The sequence below is a fragment of the Panthera onca genome, chromosome F1 (assembly GCF_046562875.1).
Source record: "Panthera onca isolate mPanOnc1 chromosome F1, mPanOnc1 haplotype 2, whole genome shotgun sequence".
Classification (NCBI taxonomy): Eukaryota; Metazoa; Chordata; class Mammalia; order Carnivora; family Felidae; genus Panthera; species Panthera onca.
This window is the reverse complement of record NC_138355.1, coordinates 8,423,559-8,446,682: the sequence shown is the minus strand read 5'-3', so window position 1 is coordinate 8,446,682 and position 23,124 is coordinate 8,423,559. Positions and strand designations below refer to the sequence as shown.

General features: G+C 37.4%; 1 protein-coding gene across 4 annotated transcripts in view; it reads left to right on the top strand.

Moving 5' to 3' along the window:
• Positions 1 to 23,124, top strand: part of CATSPERE (catsper channel auxiliary subunit epsilon) — a 192,117-nt gene that overhangs the window by 49,502 nt on the left and 119,491 nt on the right. For 3 of the 4 annotated variants that reach the window (XR_013553113.2, XM_078440779.2, XM_078440780.2), the window contains exons 6-7: positions 4,262 to 4,286; positions 12,199 to 12,276. Coding sequence is in view for 2 of the 4 variants with exons in the window: in XM_078440779.2 (XP_078296905.2) it covers positions 4,262 to 4,286; positions 12,199 to 12,276 (103 nt within the window). In the remaining 2 variants the exon portion in view is untranslated. Of the gene's footprint in view, positions 1 to 4,261; positions 4,287 to 12,198; positions 12,277 to 23,124 lie in introns of those variants that run through there. The other variant, XM_060644920.3, reaches the window with a different exon arrangement.

Below are 23,124 nucleotides of genomic sequence, written 5' to 3'. Positions count from 1 at the left end.
TGATGCTCTCGCTTCTCCGTGCTTGTGCTGTCCCTCCTGTTTGGGGTTAGCCTCACCAGCGTGTTTGGTTCCCGGCCCAACTTCCCAGCCAAGGCTTCCCGAAAGCCTTTCCTACCCATTTTGATGTGGCCTCCTCTCTACGATTAAGTGTGCAAAGTCTGTTCTGCCAGTCTTTCAGTCATTTTCCGTGTTAGTTGCACTCCTGTGGCTGTTATCTCAGTGTGTCTGTGGGATGTGGTGAGCTTAGAATCCTCCAACTCTGCCATCTTCCCAGAATTCTACATCTCCGTATGTTGTGTGGCCATTATAATTTGTAATACTTTGGTCCTTTAACCTTTATACTAAAGGTAAGTGGCTAACACACCACCCTGTTACAATATTAAAATATTCAGAATCTTTTTATATATTTACCTTTACTAGTGTGTTATATATTTTCATCTTTTCTTTTTACTAATTAGAAGACTTTTTATTTCAGCTTGAAGATCTCCTTACAGCATTTAGGTAAGGCAAGCCTAGTGGTGATAAATCCCCTCAATTTTTATTTGTTTGGGAAAGTCTATCTTGCTTTCATTTCTAAAGGACAGATTTGCTGATAAAGTGTTGTTGGTTGGCAGTTTTTTTCTTTCAGCACCTTGAATGTATCATCTCACTCTTTCCTGACTGTGAGGTTTCTGCTGAGATCACCTAAGGGTGATCGTTTGTATGAGAGGGTTTTTTTTTTTTTTTTCTCCTCCTGCTCTTAAAATTCTCTTCTTTGTATTTTATTTTAGATAATTTTATTATCATGGCTGTGGAGAAGATCATTTTACATTGAAATTTGGGGGTGATTTAGCTTTATGAACTTGAATATCCAAATCTTTCCCTAGATTTAGGAAGTTGTCAGCCATTTTATCTTTAAGATTTTCCTTCTCTTCTCCTCCTGGGACTCCAGTGATGCACTGATTGTTTCTCTTAATGGTATCCCAGGCTTTGGTCATCCTTTTTTATTCTTTTTTTCTTTTTTCTTTTCTGAACTGGGTAATTTCAAATGATCTGCCTTTGAGTTCATTGATTCTTCTGTTTTGTCCAGCCTGCTCTTGGAGATCTTTTGTAAATTCTTCAGTGCAGTCATTGTATCCTTAGCTTCAAATTTTCTGTGTGTGTGTGTGTGTGTTTCCATGTTTTCTGTCTATTGAACTTCTTGCTTTATTCTTCTATTGTTTTTCCGATTTCATTAAATTGTTGACCTTTGTTCTCTTGTAGCTCTCTGGGCATCTTTAGACACATTATTTTGAATTCCTTTTTGAAGCATTTATGTATCTCCATTTTGGGGGGACCCATTACTGGAATTTGTGTATTCCTTTGGTGGTGTCATGATTCCTTGATTTTTCATGTTCCCTTTATCCTCACATAAGTGTCTATCTATTTGAAAAAGCAGTCACCTCTTCCAAACTTTGGAAGACTGACTTTGCTAAGGAAAACCTTCCCTGGTGGGTGGAGAATACAGTGACCCCAGGTCTAGTGATGTAGGGCACCTCAGGGGCATGTGGCATCTTGGGGTTCAGAGATGCATGATGTCTCATTAGGTCAGGCCACTGGAGTCCATAACATCAACAACTGTGTGATATTTGGCAAGTGCTATGTAGTGCTCACAGTGACTTCAACGTCTGTTAATGTTCCCCACAGCTCCTCCAGATCCAGTGGCTAGGGACCAGAGCAGGAAGTGGTAGTGGCCCGAACCAGTGGTGTGCACATATTTAGCTGTGGGGGCCTGCTGGTAGTTTTCTGTGTCCTGGTAGGGGTCAGTTTTAGGCACACACATAGTGTTGAGGACCAGGGACAGCAGCAAGGGCCAGGCCAAATGCAGGCATACAAACAACTGTAGGAGTCCTGGCTATCTGTGTGCATTCCTGTGGCTGTGGTGGTTCACCACAGATATGGGCACAAGTAATGGAGGCCGGTCATAGTAGACAGGGCCAGATCTAGACTCACAAACAGCTTTGACCATTGGAATGACTTCCCAAAGATGCAGGGTCTTGCCACAGACATGCCCAAGGTAATGGAGCAAGTAGTGGGAGTTGGGCTGGGGAGCCTAGAGGTGCACATTTGGAGGAGCTAGCCCTAAGCACCTGCAGAGGGGTGGAGGTAAGCTGTGGGGTTCTAGGCTGCATCCTGCACTTGTACTGCTGCGGAGGCTGAAGCTAGCTGCTTGTATGGATCCCATTCTCTGCCAGTGGTGAGGACAGGTGAATGGGAAGGGACTCGGGCAGCTGGAACCTGCAAATGCAAAAACCTGTGGGGTAAAAACTAGTGAAATCTGCAGGCGTCCACGACGGCTGTCCTGACCATTGGTTTCTTCTGTAGTGAAAGCTTCTGGGTCCCCTGTAGAACCAGGTCACTGGGACCCTCATTGCTCCCACTGTGTGGTTGATACTGGTAGTGCTTGCCTTTCTTTCTTGTTTCTGGCCATCTCTATACATCTCAGCTTTGACAGTCTCTGGATGGGGTGAAACCTAAACAGGTCTTCCGTGCCGTACCCCCAAAAGGCTGGGGAAGCTGGTCAATCACCCTGCCCTCCCTTTCCCAGGGAGGGGAACTCTACAGCTGGTGAGTTCCCTCTTGACACAGAGCAAGGCCGGCTTGGCAGATGGGATGATTAGAACAAAATGAAGCATTCTTCCTTCCCTTTTTGTGCCGTTGCTCCTAGGTTTTTGTTCTACTTTGTTGAAGTTTCTTAAGTGGACTCTTGAACTCTCCCAGAACTGTTTTTGTTTGTAGATAGCTGTCTAATTGTTGATCTTTGTTGGGGAAAGGAGGTTGGCTTCTTCCACTGTACCATCTTGGTGACATCAGCCTCTTCTGTTTTTTCTAACGATCCCCTGCCAGTCTTTTTGTTTGGCTTTTTATGATCTGTCCTTACCTTAAATGTCAGCTCCATTCAGGTTTCTTTCTTTGACTCTCTTTTCATTCTACACTTCAGTTTGTGCACCACTTAAGAAAGGCAAGCATTCTGATAAAGATCCAACAGAATGCTGCTAATATCATCCTCCATGAAAATCGAGGTTGTTACTTTAACATCAACTGATACTGTCTCTCTGCAAGTTTACCTTTAATAACTTTTTAGTATTAATACTAAAACCTTTCTCATATTATCAGTACATTTCTCCTTTTGCCTTTAAATTTTCCTTTCCAGATAGACAGGTAAGTCACTCAGTGACCCACTTCTGTTCTTATTTCCTGCACCTCAGACAAGTAGCATAACACAAGGAGGACACTCCAGCCCTGGAGCTTGGGATCTTTTTGATCAACTTAGTTCTTTGTGAACACTTATCAATATTTATAGTACTTACTTCCATTTGCTTTCTAAAAATCAGATTGAACATATGGGGGCACCTGGGTGGCTCAGTCAGTTGAGCATCCAACTCTTGATTTCACCTCAGCTCGTGATCCCCAGGTTGTGGAACCGAGACCTGAATTGGGCTCCATGCTGAGCATGGAGTCTGCTTAAGATTCTTTCTCTCTCTCCCTCTGCCCCTCCTCCCAGCTTCCGCTCCCTCTCTCTCTAAAAACACATGTTTTAAAAATAGAATAAAATCAGCTTGAACATATGAAATATTGTTTTCGTTATATGGTCTCAGAAACTCACTGCCTACATATTTACTGATTCCCAAAATATCTTTTTTTTTCCATTTTATACATAATAACGTACCAGGCACTGGGCAGCAATCAGCAAATAAAAGAACATAGTCCTGAGGCATTGACTTTTAGAGCTTATATGATAAAGAAAATACAGATATCATTAAATGAACATCACTTTCTAAAAAACATGCAACTGAACATACAGATAAATGTTCCTTTCAGAAAATTTAAATTGAAAGGGCAGTTAATGAAAGATTTTCACTGCCAATTGATGACTTTGTTGGCATAAATTGGCATAAATTACAGCACGTAAACACTATAGACTTTCTTAGGCAGAATGATCATATCACAGTTTTAAAGACTGCTCATGCAATTTTGGCTATGTGAACTTGTAATGTTACTAAGGCAGCACGCAGATTCAAGCCTGTCAGCCTTTTGACATGTAATAACATGTGAGAATCAGTCGTTATATTTAATTATAGACATAGTAGCTTTTTAAAAATTTTGTATTTAATTGTTTATGTATTTATAATGGAATATAAGAATATTGAGAGACTTAGAAACATGTATATTGAAAGCGAAGTATTCAAACTAATATTTAGCATGCTGTTTACTAAAATGTGATTCCTCTTTTTCTCAACAGAAGTTTCTTTCACAACTTTACCCAGGTAAAACATGTTTTGAAATTTTATATATCCTTCCCATATCACTACTGTATTATTTGCCTCTAATCTTTCATGTTACCCAGAAGGAGAATTTCCCAAACTAATTTTTCAACAAAATTTGCCTAGAGCAGTGGTACTTACAATATGATTTGAGGACCCCTAGAGCTCCACAGACCTTTTCAGGAGGTCCCTGAGCTCTACCCTTTCCCAACCATATATCTGTGCAAGGATAGATTTTCCCCACATACTTCCACCAAAACAACATGTGCCAACAGCTTGAATGCAGGAGCACAGATGACAATTCAGCTGTCTTCTATTAAGACAGATAACACAGACATTTTGTGATGTAAAATGCAAAACAACCATTCTGCTTTTCTTTGTTTTGGAAAATAGCTCTTTTTCATTAAAATATATGTCATGTTAACATTTTATGGGTTTATCATAGTTTTTAAAATAAATTCATAAATATCGTCTCGGTTTGATACATGGTAAATATTGATAGATCTGACCCACCTAAAACAGAAGCTCTGTGATATTCTCAATAATTTTTAAGGCTATGAATGGGTCTTGAGATCAAAAGGTTTTAACATCTGGTCCAAGGGTGGAAGATGACAGTCGAGTAGAAGGATCCTAGGCTCGCCTCCTTCCATGAATGTAACTAAATAGCCATCAAATCATCCTAAATACGCCAGAAATTGATGTGAAGACTGGCAGAATAAACTCCACAACTGACGGTAGAGAAGCCACATCAAAGAAGGTAGGAAGTGTGGAGATGTGCTTTGGGAGAGAGATTGTGGCCACTGTGGTAAGGAGGGAGCCATGGTCATGAAGAAGGACAAGAGACAGACCAGCACACAGGGGAGCACACAGGAAAAATGAATCCCTGTAGCAGTTGGCTTGGAAAGCAAGAGGGGCCGAATTTCATGAGTTCTTGCAACCAGTGGGCTTAAAGGTCAGTGGGCTTGGCTGGTATAGAGCCTGAATGGCACTGCACTGTTCTTGCAGAGAAGGCAGGCAAACAACCCTACATTGTGGAAATAGCAATCAAAAGAGCATCTGTGGCACACAGTGGGGAGTTTATTCAGTCATCTCAGAGGAGTCCTAGAGAAGTAGCATTCACAGAGAGAAACCTCGGGGAACAAAGGAATTGGCCAGCATCATTTCCCTCTCCTGACCCTCAGCATAAGCACAGGACCACCTGTGGGAACCAGTGCGGCACTGACACTCACTACCTACCTTGCTTACACCAAGCTCCACTCCCCCACGCTCCAGTAGAACTGCCTATCTGAGCCATGCTTGTCTCAGCCCCAGCATGGCAGACCCCTTCCCCCGAAAGACCAGCCTAAACCCCTACTCACAGCATGTTACCCATCATGGGAATTTTGCAGCATCTCAGTTCGGCCAAGTGGAGTCAACAGATCTCACTTCACAAACAGACCAAAGCACACCTAGTTAAAATGTGCCACATTCAGGCCAGAGACCAAACAGTGCCTACAATAGGCAGAGACTCTGCAGATGACTGGCCTGAAGGATAAAACAGCCAGGACAAAGCAGCAGAGCACATGCAACACACATTGGAGACATTTCCAGAAGCGCAGGCCCTGGGGAACAGATGACATTACATGGCAGAGAGCACTATAGGACCTCTTCTTCATAAGATCATTACCTTCAAGAACAGGAGACATAGCTGACTTTCCTAACACAGAAATAGGCACAGAGACATAGACAAAATGAGAAGACAGAGAAATTTATCCCAAATGAAAGAACAGAACAAGACCATGCCAGAGATCTAAGTGAAACAGATATAAGTAACATGTCTGATAGAGAATTTAAAGCATTGATCATAAGGATACTCACTGGACTCAAAAAGAGTAGAAGACATGAGTTAAACCCTTACACAGAGATAGGGAACAACATAGCAGAAATAAAGGTCATAATAAACAAAATGAGAAATATGCCTCATGGAATGAACAACAGACTGGAAGAAGGAGAGGAATGAATTAATAGCCCAAAAGACAGAGTAATGGAAAGTAATCAAGCTGAACATAAGAGGGGAGAAAAAAAGAATTATGCAAAACAAGAATAGAGTTTGGGAACTCAGTGATTCCATTAAAGGTAATAAAATTTGTATTATAGTAGTGCCACAAAAAGTAGAGAGAGAAAAGGGGTCAGAAAATTTATTAGGGAAGCTGAAAACTTCCCTAATTTGGGCAGTAAAACAGATATCCATATCCAGAAGATACAGAGAACCCCCATCAAAATCAACAAAAGCAGACCCACACCAAGACAAATTGTAATTAAATTAGTAAAATATAGTGATGAAGGAAAAAATGTTAAAGCAGCAAGACAAAAGAAGACTAACTTAACAGGGAAAACTCATAAGGCTAGCAGAAGATTTTTCAGCAGAAACATTTCAAGGCAGAAGAGAATGGTATGGTATATTCAAAGTGCTAAATGGGAAAAATCTGCACCTGAGAATACTCTATCTAGCAAGGCTATCATTCAGAACAGAAGGAGAGATAAAGAGTTTCCCAGAAAAAAACAAAAAAACTAAAGGAGTTCATGACCACTAAACCAGCCCTGTAAGAAATTTTAAAGGGGACACTTTGAGTGGAAAGACCAAAAGTGACAGTATAAAGTAGGAAACACAAAGCAGTAACAATATTTCTGTAAAAAAAAAAAAGTCAAGGAACTCACAAAATAAAAGAATGTGAAATATAACAATATATACCTAAACGTGGGAGGAGAGGAGTAAAGAATGTGTTCAAACTTTAACAACCATGGACTTAATATGGACTGCTATATGCAGAAGAGGTTATATACACACCTAATGGTTACCACAAATCAAAAACCACTAATAAATATGCAAAAGTACCAAAAGCAGGCAAAGAGAAGGGAAGTAAGGAAGTGTAGATCAATATCCTTGTATATATAGGTGCAAAAATTCTACATAAAATAATAGCAAATGGAATCCAACAATGTATTAAAAGAATAAATTAAAAAGGGCCAGTATCTTCCAGAATGCAACATTGGTTCAATACCAAGAAAGCTGACAACAATATCCATTCGATAAATGCAGTAAAGAAGAAAATAAATGATCACATCAGTAAATTTAAAAATTGAACAGCCATTCCTAATGGAAACACCAAACAAAACAAGTTTAGAAGGGAACCACATTGATTTTAACATTTTTAAAATGTTACTCTAATTTTTATTTTTGAGACAGAGAGACAGAGAGACAGAGCATGAGTTGGGGAAGGGCAGAGAGAGAGGGAGACACAGAATCCGAAACAGGCTCCAGGCTCTGAGCTGTCAGCACAGAGCCTGACGCGGGGCTCGAACTCACAGACTGCGAAATCATTACCTGAGTCGAAGTTGGATGCTTAACCGACTGAGCCACCCAGGCACCCTAGGGAACCACTTGATTTTAATAAAAAAAACACAGACTTCTCAAATAATTAACAATATTATTATAAATTATGAAATACTTTTGATTCAACTAAAATCAGGAACTGGACAAATGTGCTCATCTGTCAGTAAATATCATCACTATTATTTAACATTGTCTTGAACATAACAGTGTAAGTAATAAAACAAGAAAAAATGTACAATATTATAAATTTATAATAGCAATAGAGACTAAAATACTGATGAATCAATTTAACAGGAAAGACACAGAACTTGTAGCAAGAATCACTGTCAAATTTTGTTGAATGATTTTTTAAATATACTTTAAATGTTTATTTATTTATTTTGAGAGAGAGTGAGTGCATGCATGGGTGGGGGAGGGGCAGAGAAAGAAGGAGGGGGAGAGAGAGAGAGAGAGAGAGAGAGAGAGAGAGAGAGAGAGAGAGATCCCGAACAGTCTCCATGTCGTCGGCACACAGCCTGATGTGGGACTTGATCGTACAAACCATGAGATCATGCCCTGGGCTGAAATCAAGAGTTGGACGCTTAACCGACTGAGCCAACCAGGTGCCCCTGTTGAGTGATCTTTAAAAGATCTAGTTTTTAAAGTATTTAATTGGATCTAATGTCAATTTTTTGACTGAAAAAATATCTTTGTTTTCCAATTTATTCTTTTTAAGATTTTTGTTTTTAATTCCAATATAATTAACACACAATGTTATATTTCAGGTATACAATATAGTGAACCAACCATTCTATCCACTACTACTCAGTGCTCATCATGATACGTGTGCATGTATCTTAATCCCCTTTACCTATTTCACCCATCCCCCACCCAACTAACCGCTGGCAACCACCAGTTTGTTTTCTGTATTTAAGAGTCTGGGGGTTTTTTTGGTCTCTTTTTGAAAAAGTATTTCACCAATTATGTGTAGTAATATGGTATAATATGTTATACTCCTGGAAGAAAATGAAAGTGTAATCCTCTCTTATACCATATAAAAAAATAAATTCCAATTGGCATACGAGAAAGAGTTTAATGTAAAACCAGATTTGGGGAGAACTTGAAGCTGTACCATATAAAATGAAGGGAAATCTTATCCTAGACTGGAAACCAGAATCTTTAAATTAAAGATAGCCATAATTGAAAACGTGAAAATTAAAAACTTTTGTATCACAAAAGTACCATAAGCATAGTTCAGACAATAAATAGTTATGAAAAACTTTTACAACATAGATGACACTAACCAGCTAATATCCCTAAGTGTTCAAAGGGACGGGGGAGGTGTAAACTGGTGCAACCATTTTGTGAAATCATCCTGCATTATCCGACACATATTCTGCAACTCATCATTTCCACTCCTAAGTATATACCCAGGAGAAAACTCTTGCTCTCAAGCATCAAGAGACATTTTCAGAAATGCTCATAGCAGAAAACACTCATGGGGCGCCTCGGTGGCTCAGTAGGTTGAGCGTCCGACTGCGGCTCAGGTCATGATCTCGCAGTCTGTGGATTCCAGCCCTGCATCGGGCTCTGTGCTGACAGCTCAGAGCCTGGAGCCTGCTTCGGATTCTGTGTCTCCCTCTCTCTCTGCCCCTTCCCCGCTCATGCTCGCTTGCTCTCTCTCTGTCAAAAATAAATAAACATTAAAAAAAAAATTTTTTTAATGCTCATAAAATCCATCCCTCCCAAACAGAAAGAATCCAAATGCCCATCAACAGGAGAATGGAAAAGTTGTGGTACGTTCACATGATGGAATTTTAAATAGCAATAAAAATGAATGGGCTCAGTTAGGGCAACAACACAAATAAATCCTAGTTACACAATGTTGAAAGAAAAAAAAGCAGATCCTAGGGGGCTACGTGTGGGATGACTAAGTTCAAAATAGCCAAAAACTAAACATCATGTTAATGTTTAAAATTAAAAAAAATAAATAAACAGTTCAGGAAAGTGAGTACCTCTGGGCAGAAACAGAACCAGAAAAGGAACAATATGTAGATAAATGAAAGATATTTGTAAGGTTCTTGTACTCGAATATTGGTTTTTATTTTACTATTTTAGAATTTAAATAGTTACATAAAAGATAGTCATACCAATAATAATAGTGTGTTGTGAGCCAAGGATTGTGATTATTCTAATTCTGTATATGTGTACCTGAAGTCCAAACAAAACAAAGAGCTCTTACAAAGGGTAAGAAAATGGTAAGTGCCAACAAAAAATGTAAAAGCGCACTGTACCCAAGAGCAAATCTAACAAACCTGAAACAATACTGAAATTCACATAATCTCAGGAAAATCCAAATTAACAATGAAATGTCGTGCTCATCACACTGGTAAAAACAAGAGAAAACACTGTGAGAGGGAAACTGGGCCACAGGGTGTAACTCAGATTTTGTTGGTGGAAAATGTGTACAGTTAGAGATTTAGTACTTTTTTGGAGAGTAATAGGGAAACACCTAGTAAAAGTATTTATACCCTTTGGATCAGGAGTCTTACTTCTGGGAATCTACTCCACAGAAGTCAGATCTCCAGTACATAAAGCTATATGAAAAAGGTCCTATATTTTGCAGCATTATATTAGTGGTAAAACAAAACATAATAAAACTGGAGCCACAGTAAAGCTCCATTAGAGAAATTGATCTATAAATTACAGCATAACCACATTGTAAAATATTATTCAGGCTTTATGAGAACTGACACTGGGGACTTTCAATGGGGTACACTTGCATGAGAAAAAGAGAATATGGGAGTGTGTATAATATGATCCAGTTTTGTTTTAAAAACTCTTAAAATGCCTCTTTTTAAAAATACATGTAAATATGTATTTGTCTACATGCCTGTAGATGCTTATATGGTGTAGAGAAAAATAGGGGAGGGCACATAATAGTTGTTTAAATCGTTTTATAGGTTGAGAGAGGCTTAATAGGTGAAGGGACTATAAAGGAAAAATAAAGCCGTGCTATAAAAAAGCAAGGAACAAAGGAAAGGAGGAAGCACAGCAATATAAAAGGACAATAAGAATTAAAGCAAACAGATGAAATAGGATAAATAGGAATATGGTATAATTATATAGGGAATAAAATTTTCATGTATGTGTATATAGGTGTGTGTGTGTGTATCCATATAACCAAAACACAGAGCAAGATTTAGAACATACAGATGTCGAAGTTATTAACATAAAGAATTCTACAAATTAATAAATCAAAGACTAACAGCCCAATGGAAAATGGAAAATAGGCAAAGGAAGTGAACAGATAGTTCACAAGACAGGAAATACAAGTGGACCTTGAACATATGGAAAGATGCTCAAACGTTTTTATAATAAAAGAGATGGAGGTTAAAACTGCATCAAAGCACCATTTTTCACCCACCAGATTGGCAAATTCCAAATGTGTGACAACACACAATGAAGAAAGAAGAAATCTCATACACTGCAGTATCTGTGAAAATTACAAATGCATATACTGTATGGCTCAAGAATCACACTTCTGGTCATACTCCAAAGCACAAAATAATATATGTACAAAATTGCTCATTATAGCATTGATTATAATGGCAGAGGATTGAGAACAAATTTATTAGTAGGTTACTAGTTAAGTAAATTGTGATTCTTCCATAATTTGGAAAAATATCCAGTGGAAAAGTTCATGAAAATATGTAAAGGTCTCTAAGATATAACTTTAAGTGAAGAATATGTTTGAAAAAAACATGTTTATGGGGCGCCTGGGTGGCTCAGTTGGTTGAGCGTCTGACTTCAGCTCAGGTCATGATCTCACAGTCTGTGAGTTCGAGCCCTGCGTCGGGCTCTGTGCTAACAGCTCAGGGCCCGGAGCCTGTTTCAGATTCTGTGTCTCCCTCTCTGACCCTCCCCCGTTCATGCTCTGTCTCTCTCTGTCTCAAAAATAAATAAACGTTAAAAAATTTTTTTTAAAAATTAAAAAAAGGAAAAAACATGTTTAGAATACTTGCATTTATAAGAAAGAAAAAATAACATCTTAGTTATACACAAAAATTTTATAGAAATATAAACAAGTGATAGTAGATACTTGGGGATACAGTGAGAAGTGAGTGATGGAGTACAGAGTGGGAAAGACAAAATTCACTTTATTTTGAATATAATTTGTTTTTAACTATGTGAATAAATTGTCTATTCAAGGAAAAAATCAACAAGAAAGAAAAAATTAGATGTACATCTATTGAAATGACAATGGTGTAGATCAAGTGATGTATCGAGTGACAAAACCAAGTGTTGAATTGTGATTATAGAGAAAGAGATATAAACATACATGCACAGTTTTAACATTGGTTACTTCCAAAGTGTAGAGGAAAATTAACTCTTCCTTCATAGGTCTTTGGTTTGTTTCACTTGTTAAAAACGATATGTATCACTTTTGAGTTTTTTAATGGGATAATCAAAAATGTTTAAATAAAGAAAAACATTTTTATTGTTATAAAAATGAAATTTGCCCAAAATGTAGAAAAATACAAACACTTTTTTATTTTGTAGGTTATCATTGTATGGATATATGACCCAGAAAATGCAGATCCCAGTGAGATTCTACGGAATGCAAATGAACCTTCACTAGTAGGTGGAAACATTACTATTATCACAGATAAAATAATATGCTATGGTTCCTTTTTAAGGGCTTTGAATAATTTATTTTAAGCATTCCAGAACTAACTAAACACGTTTTAATTATCCATTACATTTAGCCACTATAGTGATTTTGAGCTAGTGCTCAGTCTCCCCAATTATAAATCTTTCTCCTGAATTCTAATTGAGCAGTGCCCTTACTTTCTATGAACCGCATTATTCACGAAGATGCTAACCTTCAAAGTGCTTTAAAGGTGTTCCTTGAGCATCTGTCTAGATATCATCTTTCAAAAATCTGTCCAGTCCCTTACTGAACCCTTTACCACTTGGACACTAGTGAATTTCCTAAAGGGGCAGTACAGTGGATGAACACAGATGGTCTTCAATTTATGTGGCTTGACTTACAGTTTTTCTACTTCACTATAGTGCAAAAGTGATATACATTCAATAGAAGTTGTACTTTGAACTTGGATCTTTTCCCAGACTAGTGGGCTATCAATGTGGCATGATACCTTTGCGTGACACTGGGTGCTGGCAGGGGTCACAAGAATAAACAACCAGTACATTTAAACTATTCTGAACACATACAACCATTGTTTTTCAATTTCAGTACAGTATTCAATGATTTACATGAGACATTAAACACCTTATTATAAAACAGCCCTGGTGTTAGATGGTTTTGCCCAACTTTAGGCTAATGTGAGTGTTCTGAGCACATTTAAGGTAGGCTAGGCTAAGCTACAACGTTTGGTAGTTAGGTGCATTAAATGCATTTTCTACTTAATGATATTTTCAATTTATAGCCAATTGTAATTCAAGGAAGATCTGTACGTCCTTTATTTCATTTGTTACAAATTTATCTCTTTCAAGATTTAAGTTTTCTGTCTTCTGTTATAACAAAAACCTATTGAAGAGAACAAAATGAGTTTTAGTTTCATATGAGACTATGTCTTAATGAGTCAAGATATAATTTTTGAATAGTATGTTACATGCCTCTTGGTAGCCAAATTCACAAGAGATGGACTAACAAATCAGAATGACAACCTATTGGGGCGCCTGGGTGGCTCAGTCGGTTGAGTGTCAGACTTCAGCTCAGGTCATGATCTCACGGTCTGTGAGTTCAAGCCCCGCATCAGGCTCTGTGCTGACAGCTCAGAGCCTGGAGCCTGCCTCAGATTGTGTGTCTCCCTCTCTCTCTGCCCCTCCCCTGCTCATGCTCTGTCTCAAAAATAAATAAAAATATTTTTTAAAAAATACTTTAAATTGTAGGGTTTTATTCTGAGGTTTTTTTCTTACAATTTTAACTATGAATCATATCAGAAAGAAAAAACCATAGATGTGTACAATATAGTTTAATGAATAATAACAATTAGCCCTATAACCACTATCAAGAAGTAAAACACCAACAATAGTACCGAAGGTCCCCATATGTGCACTCTGATGAGCATAATTTCTCCCTCCACCTTAGAAGTACTTGTATGGATATAATCATTTTGTTCCATCTAAAAGTAACCATTATTCTGAATTTTATGGTAATAATTGCTCTGCTTTTTTTTATTTTTTATTTTTTTTATTTTTTATTTTTAGCTTGTTGCATGATTCCTAACCAATGTAGTTTGGTTTAGTGGGTTTTGGTTTTGTGTTTACTTTTCTACTTTATATAAATGGAATCATGTTTCCTATACATTGTACATATTGCTGTTGGGGGGGGGGGTCAACTTTATATTACTTATTCATGTTATACTGTACCTATAGTTTATTCATTTTTGATCCTGTATGATATTTCATCATTTCAACATACTATGCATTTTTCATCCATTCTACTGTTGATGAATTTTGGATGGGCTTTTGTTTTCTTTTGTTTGTAAGGAGTGTTGGTTTCTTTCTTTTTGTTCAGCTTTATTGAGATATAAATGGTATATAACATTGTGTAAGTTTAGGTATACACTGTTGATATGATACACTTATATGTTGTGAAATGATTACCATAGTAGAATTTTTAACACCTTTATCACCTACATAATTACCACTTCTTTTTTGTGGTAAGATTATTTAAGATTTACTCTTTTATCAACTTTCATTATTTAATACTGTGTTATTAACTATACTCATTATGCTATACTTAGATTCCCAGAATTTATTCATCTTATCACTGGAAGTTTGTACCCTTTGACCACCAGGTCCCCATTTTGCCCACCCCCTCAGATCCTTCAGTCACCATTCTACTCTGTTTCTGTGAGCTCAGCATTTTTTAGATTCCATATAGAAGCATATCATATACTATTTGTCTTTCTCTAACTTATTTCACTTAGCATAATGCCCTCGAGGTCCATCCATGTAGTTGCAAATGGAGACATTTCCTTCTTTTTTGTGCTTGAGTAGTATTCCATTGTATGTACACCATATCTTCTTTATCCATTAATCTATTGATGGACACTTAGGCTGCTTCCATATCTTGGCTATTGTAAATAACGCTGCAATAAACATAGGGGTGCCTATCTCTTTTTGGATTAGTGTTTTAATGGGGAGGGGTAAATACTCAGCAGTGGAATTACTGCATCATATGGTGTTTCTAATTTTAATTTTTTGAGGAACCTTCATACTGTTTTTCACAGTGGCTGCACCAATTTATATTCCTGCCAACAGTGCACAAGTGCCTTTTTCACCGCATCCTTGTCAACACTTGTTATTTCTTTTTGATTTTAGCCATTCTGACAGGTATGAGGTGAGGCATCTTTTCATGTACCTGTTGGCCATCTGTATGTCTTCTTTGGAAAAAAGTCTATTCAGATCTTCTGCTCATGTTCGAATTGGATCGTTAGTTTTTTTTGCTATTGAGTTGTATGAGTTTCGATATATTTTGAATATTAGCTCCTTAATTGATATATGATTTGTAACTATTTTCTTTCACTCAGTAGGTCGTCCTTTCATTTTGTTGATTTAGTTTGCTGTGCACATATGATTTTTATCCTTTGTTCTGTTGTAGTGGGTTAAACTGATTGATTTGGGGATGTTGAACGAGGCTTGCATACCTAAAATAAATTCCATTTGTCCATAGTATATAACTCTTTTTATATATTGTTGGATTCTATTTGCTATTGTATTTCCATATAGTTCAAAGATTTTTAAGTTTACATTTCTTTTGAGACTTCTTCCTGACCCATGTGTTATTTAAAAGTGTGTCAATTTCCAAGTAGTGAGGGATTTTCCAATTACCTTTCTGTACTAACTTCTAATTTAATTCTATTATACTCTGACAACATACTTTCTATATTTCTATTCTTTTAAAATATTTATTGATTTGTTTTCTTAATTCTACTATAATTAATGTACAGTGTTATATTGATTTCAAGTATACAATATAGTGATTCAATAATTCTATACATCACTCAGTGCTCATCATGACAAGTGCCCTCCTTAATCCTCATCACCTATTTCACCCAAACCCTGCAACGTCCCCTCTGGTGACCACTAGTTTGTTCTCTATCGTTAAGAAACTGATTTTTTTGTGTGTGTCTTTTTTTTTTTCTTAGATCATTTGTTTTCTTAAATTTCACATAAGAGTGAAATCATATGGTATTTGTCTTTCTCTGAATGACTTATTTCACTTAGCATTATACTCTCTAGGTCCATTCATGTTGTCACAAATGGCAAGATTTCACTCCATTTTACAGTGGAATAATATTCATTCATATATATATGTATGTTCATATTATATATATTCATTCATGCATATATATGCATACATACATACATACATACCACATCTTTAAAAAATTTTTTTTATTGCATTTATTTTTGAGAGACAGAGTGAGACAGAGCATGAGATGGGGAGGGGCAGAGAGAGGAGGAGACATAGAATCCGAAGCAGTCTCCAGGCTCCAAGAAAGAGTTCAGCACAGAGCCCAATTTGGGGCTCAAACCCACGAACTGTGAGATCATGACCTGAGCCAAAGTCAGACACTTATCCGACTGAGCCACCCAGGCGCCCCATACCACATCGTCTTTATACATGCATCCATCAATGGACACTTGGGCTGCTTCCTTATTTTGGCTAGTGTAAACAGTGCTGCAATAAATATAGGGGTAGATATATCTTTTCACATTAGTATTTTTCTTTGAGTAAATACACAGTAGTGGAATTACTGGATCATACAGTAATTCTATTTTTAATTTTTTGAGGAACCTCCATACTATTTTCCACAGTGACTACACTAGTTTGCATTCCCACCAACAGTGCACTAGTGTTTCTTTTTCTCCGCATCCTCACCATTTGTTGTTTTTCTGATTTTAGCCATTCTGACAGGTGTGAGGTGATATTTCATTGTGGTTTTGATTTTCATTTATATGATGATTAGTGATGTTGAGGATCTTCCCTTATGTCTGTTAGCTGTCTTTGCAGAAGTATCTGTTCATGTTTTTTCCTATTTTTTAACTTTATTATTTGTGGTTTTTTTTTGGCATTCACTTGTATAGGTTTTTTATATATTTTGGATACTAAACTTTTATCAGATATATCATTTGCAAATACCTTCTCCCATTCAGAAGGTTGTTTTGTTTTGTTTTGTTTTGTTCATTGTTTCCTTTATTGTGTAGAAGATTTTAGTTTTGATGTAGCCCCAATAGTTTATTTTTGTTTTTCTTTCCCTTGCCTCAGGAGACATATCTAGAAAAAAGTTTCCATGGCTGATGTCAAAGATATTACTGCCTGTTTTCTCTTCTAGGATTTTTATGGTATCAAGGTCTCACATTAGGTCCTTAATCCATTTTGAGCTTATTTCTGTGTATGGTGTAAGAAAGTGGTCCAGTTTCATTCTTTTTGCATGTAGCTGTCCAGTTTTCCAACACAATTTGTTGAAGAGACTATCCTTTTCCCATTGTATTGTCTTGCCTCCTTTGTCATAGATTAATTGACCATCTAATTGTGGATTTGTTTCTGGGCTCTCTATTCTATTCTATCAATCTATTATGTCAATTATTTTTGCCAGTATCATACTGTTTTGATTACTACCTCTTTGTAGTATATCTTGAAATCTGGAATTGTGATATCTCTAGCTTTGTTCTTCTTTCTCCAGATTGCTTTCACTCTTTGGGGTCTTTTGTGGATGCATACAAATTTTAGGATTGTTTTAGTTCTGTGAAAAATGCTGTTGGTGTTTTGATAGAGATTGCATTAAATCTGTATATTGCTTTGGTTAGTATCAAGAATTTAACAATATTTGTTCTCCCAATCCATGAGCATGGAATGTCTTTCCAATGATTTGTGTCTTCTTCAGTTTCTTTCATCCGTGTCTTATAGTTTCCAGAGTACAAATCAGTCACCTCCCTGGTTAAGTTTATCCCTAGGTTATTTTATACTTTTTGGTGCAATTATAAATGGGGTTGTCTTCTTAATTTCTCTGTCTCTACTTTATTATTATTGTATAGAAATGCAACAGATTTCTGTATATTAATTTTGTATCCTGAAACTTTGAATTCACTTATCAGGTTTAGTAGATTTTGGCAGAATCTTTAGGATTTTCTATATATAGTATCATGTCGTCAACAAATAGCAAAAGTTGTACTTCTTTTCAATTTGGATGCCTTTTATTTCTTTTTCTTGTCTGATTTCTGTGGCTAAGACCTCCAGTACTATGTTCAATGAAAGTGGTGAGAAAGGACATCCTTGCCTTGTTCTGATCTTAGGGGAAATGCTTTCAATTTTTTACCGTTGAGGATAATGTTAGCTGTTGATTTTTCCTGTATGGCCTTTATTATATTGAGATATGTTCCCTCTAAATCTACTTTGTTGAGAGTTTTTATCATGAATTGCTGTTGTTCTTTGTCAAATTTTTATTCTGTGTTTATTGAGATGATCATATAGTTTTTATCTTCTTATTGATGTGATGAATCACATTAGTTGATTTGTGAATATGGAAGCACCCTTGCATCCCAGGAATGAATCCCACTTGATCGTGGCGAATGATTTTTTTAATGTATAGTTGGATTCGGTTTGTTAATAGTTTAAGGATTCTCGATCTGCATTTGTGTTCATCAGATATATTGGCCTATAATTCTTTTTTTCTTACAGCGTCTTTATATGGTTTTCATATCATGGTAATTCTGGCTTCATAGAATGAATCTGGAAGCTTTCCTTCCTTTATATTTTTTGAATAGTTTCAGAAGAAAACATACTAACTCTTCTTTAAATATTCACTAGAATTCAGCTATGAGGCCATCTGCTCCAGGGCCTATTTGTTGGCAGTTTTTGATTATTGATTCATTTTCATTGCTGGTAATTAGTCTGTTCAAATTTTCTATTTCTTCCTGATTCCGTTTTGGGAGGTTACATGTTCTAGGAATTTATGCTTTCCTTCTAGGTTGTCCAATTTGTTGTCATATAATTTTTCATAATATTCTCTTATGATCCTTCATATCTCTGAGGCATTAGTTGTTATTCTTCTCTTCATTTCTGATTTTGTTTCTTTGTGTCCTCTTTTTTTTAATGAGTTCTGCTAATAGTTTATCTATTTTGTCAATCTTTTCAAAGAACATCGATCTGTTTTGTTGTTTTTTTAAGTTTCTATTTCATTTATTTCTGCTGGAATCTTTATTATTTCCTTCCTTGTACTGGTTTGGGTTTTGTTTTGTTATTTCTTTTTATTCTAGTTCCTTTGGATGTAAGGTTAGCTTTTTTATTTGAAATGTTTTCTTGCCACTTGAGGTAGACCTCTGTTGCTACTTCCCTTTCAGAATGACTTTTCCTGCATCCCCAAGGTTTTAGACTGTTGTGTTTTTATTTTCATTCGTCTCCATGTATTTTTTTAAAATTTCTTCTTTGATTTTTTGGTTGACCTATTCATTGTTTAGTGTCACATTGTTTAGCCTCCATTTATTTGTGCTCTTTCCAGACATTTTCTTGCAGTTGGCTTCTAGTTTTATAGTGCTGTGGTTGGAAACGATGAATGTTATGACTTCAATCTTTTTTAATTTGTTGAGACTTATTTTGTGGCCTGACATGTGATCTTTTCTGGAGACTGTTCCATATGTTCTTGAAAAGAATGTGTAATCTACTGTTTTAGGGTAGAATGTTCTAAATATGTCTGTTAGGTCCATCTGGCTTAACGTGTCATTCAAAGCCACCATTTCCTTGTTGATTTTCTTTCTCAATGACCTATCCATTGATATAAGTGGGATATTAAAGTCCCTACTATTATTGTGTTAATGTCAATTTCTTACTTTATGTCTATTAATAGTTGCTTTATGTAATTAGGTGCTCCCATGTCGGCTGCATAAATTATTTCAATGATTATATCCTCTTGTTGGATTGTTTCTTTTATCATTAAGTCATGTCCTTCTTTGTCTCTTATTATAGCCTTTGTTTTAAAGTCTATTTTGTCCAATATAAGTATTGCTACCCCAGCTTTCTTTTCACTTCCATTTGCATGATAAATGTCCTTTCATCCCTTCACTTTCAATCTGCATGTATCTTTAAGACTGGTATGAGTCAGGGTGCCTGGGTGGCTCAGTCGGTTAAGTGTCTGGCTTCAGCTCAGGTCATGATCTCACAGTTAGTGAGTTCAAGCCCCACATCGAGCTCTGTGCTAACAGCTCAGAGCCTGGAGCCTTCTTTGGATTCTGTGTCTCCTTTTCTCTCTCTGCCTTTCCCCCACTCACTCTCTGTCTCTCACAAATGAATAAACATTTAAAAAAATTTTTTTTAAGTCTGGTATGAGTCTCTTGTAGGCAGCATATAGTTGAGACTTACTTTTTTATCCATTTTGTCATCCTGTGTCTTTTGATTGGAGCATTTAGTCCATTGCACTGAAAGTAATTATTATGCAATTTTTTGAAGTTTATTTTTATTTATTTTGAGAGAGATAGAGAGCAAGTGGGGGCAGGGCAGAGAGAGAGGGAGACAGAATCCCAAGCAAGCTTGGGACAGAACCTGATGAGAGCTTGAACTCACAAATGCGAGATCATGACCTGAGCCGAAGTCAAGAGTCAGATGCTTAACTGAGCCACTTTGGTGCCCCTCAAACTAATTAATTATTGACAGATATGCATTTATTGTCATTTTGTTATTTGTTTTATGATTTTTTTGGTAGTTCTTCTCTGTTTCTTTTTTCTCTTGCTTTCTTTCTCTTTCTTCATGGTTTGCTAGCTTTCTCTAGTGATATACTTGGATTCCTTTTCTTTATGTTTTGCATATCTATCACTGTGTTTTTCCTGTTTGTAGTTATCATTAGGTTTATATATAACATCTTGTGCATATAACAGTCTGTGTTATTTTGATTGTCACTTAAGTTTGAACCCATTCTAAAAGCACTAAATTTTTACTCCTCTCCCCCCACCTTTTTAAGTATAGTATCATACTTTACATCCTTTCATTCTGCAAATCCCTGATTGATTTTTACAAACATAGTTATTGTACTTCTTTTGTGCTTCCTACTTTTCTTACTCCTGCTTATCGTCTTTATTTTCCACTCAAAGAACCCCCTTTAACATTTTTTTGTGAGGCTTGTTTAGTGGTAATGAACTCCTTTAACTTTTGTTTGTCTGGGAAATTGTTTATATCTCCCCTCTGTTCTGAATGAGAACCTTGCTGGATAGAATATTCTTGGTTAGAGGTTTATTTCTTTCATCATTTTGACTATATCATGCCACTCCCTTCTGGCCTGCAAAGTTTCTGCTGAATAATCTGCTGATAGCCTTATGGAGTTTCCCTTGTATGTAACTGTTTTCTCTTGATGCTTTTAAAACTCTCTCTTCATAATGACTTTTTGTTATCTTAACTACTATGTGTCTTGGTGTAGACCTCCTTTAGTTGACTTTGTTGGGGGCTCTCTGTGCCTCCTGGATCTGGATTTCTGTTTCCTTCCTCAGATTCAGGAAGTTTTCAACTATTTTTTCTTCAAATAAATTTCCTGCCTTCTTTTCTCTCTCTTCTCCTTCATGGATTCCTGTAATGTGAATATGGTTACACTTGATGGTGTTGCTGAGCCCCATTAATTTATTCTCATTCTTTATTAATGTTTTTTTTTTTTGCTCCTGTTCAGTGTGATTGTTTTTCATTACTCTGTCCCCCAGTCACTGATCCATTTTGCTTCCTCTAATACTTATTCCCTCCAGTGTATTTTTAATTTCATTTATTGAGTTCTTCATCTCTAACAGGTTCTTTTTTATGTTTTGTACCTTTTTTGGTGGGGGTCTCACTGAGATCTGCCACTCTTTTCTCAAGTCCAGTGAGTTACTTTATGACCATTACTTGGCATTCTATATCAGGCATGTTACTTACCTCTGTTTCATTTAGCTCTCTTGCTGTGATATAGTCCTTTTTGTTTGTTTGGCATATTCCTTGTCTCCTCATTTTGTTTGACTCTCTGTATACATTTCTATGTGTTAGGAAAATTAGCTATGTCTTCTGCTCTAGCAAATAGTGGCTTTATGAAGAAGAGGTCCTCTGGTTCCGTGCAGTACAGTGCCCCCCTCTTCACCAGAACTTGGCACTTCAAAGGTATCTTCACTGTATGTTGCATGTACCCTACTGTTGTGACCGAGCCACATTTACATTTAGTCCAGTCATCTGCAATGGCTCTCTTTGCCTGTTATGCACAGGGTTATGTTCCTGTGTTATTAATGGGCCAGTCTGGGACCACCTTGGGCTTGAGTTGGGTCAGACCAAGTGCTGACCAAGCTGCAGTTGCACCAAACTGCAGGGCACGCTCCGATGTGTCCCCTGTGAGTCTCTCATTGATGGGTGGAGACTGCAATTAGACCAGATATCTGCCCCCAGCCCACTGTTGGGGCCACAGTTGGACTGGTGTATGTAGTTATCTTCCCCTCTCTCCAGGTAGGAGTCTTTTTAGAGTGATGCTGACCCAGTCAAGACCGCTTGCACAATGCCTGCTTTGGTTGTACTCTTGCTGAATCCAGTTTGCAGCGGCAAGTCCTGCGGAGAACATGGGTGTAGGTGCCAGGAAGATCCATGCTGGTCTGCTGTGAAAGAGGACCTGCAATCACCAGGAAAAAAATGCCAAGGTCAGGTTGGAGAGGGTGAGTTGGCAGAAGAGTACAGGGGGTGAGATGTGTGGCATTAGTAAGATTTGCTGACGTCTGCTGTGGGAGGATGCTTGGCACTGATTTGGAGAGCTGCTGAGGCTGGGTTAGAAGAGATGAGTCTGCAGGAGGACATGGGGGCAGGGCACCCTGTTAGCAAGCTAGCTAGAGAGTATAGGTGCTGTGCTGATTCCTGCAGGTGTCCGTGTATCTACACTGGGGGGCAGGGAAGGGAAATTGCCCCCACCAGCTTTTTTGTTCTTGGAGAAGTCTCCCAAACATCCCTGCCCCTCCAGTAGATGTTCTGAGATTACTAAACAAATTTCCCTCCCATATACTCCAGGAATTTTTCAAACTGCTCCTTCTACGTTGTATCTCAGAAGGGCTGTTTTGTTGTACTGTCTCTTTAATGGCCAGGACTCAGTTTTCTCTCACCCTCCAGCTCTCCCAGAGCCCAGCTACTGATTTTTTTAAGTTCCAGGTGTTAAGCCTCACTGACTGTAAGAACTGGAGAAGTTAAGCCCCTCTGGTTTTCAAAGCCAAATGTTATGGTTATGATTTATCTTCCCAGTGTGGGTCCCCTAGGCTTGGGGTGCCCAGTATGGGGTCTGCTCCTCTCCCATCTCCTTGCTAAAGGTAGTCCTCCCTCCTGCAGGAAGTCTCACAGGTCAGTGTGGTTCCTGAACACATCTCTGCTTTCTACCCTCCCCGGTATGGCCTCTTCTCTATATTTAATCTGTTCTGCTAGTCTTCAGGTCATTTTCTGGGATATTTACACTGATATGTGTGTTATCTGGTTGT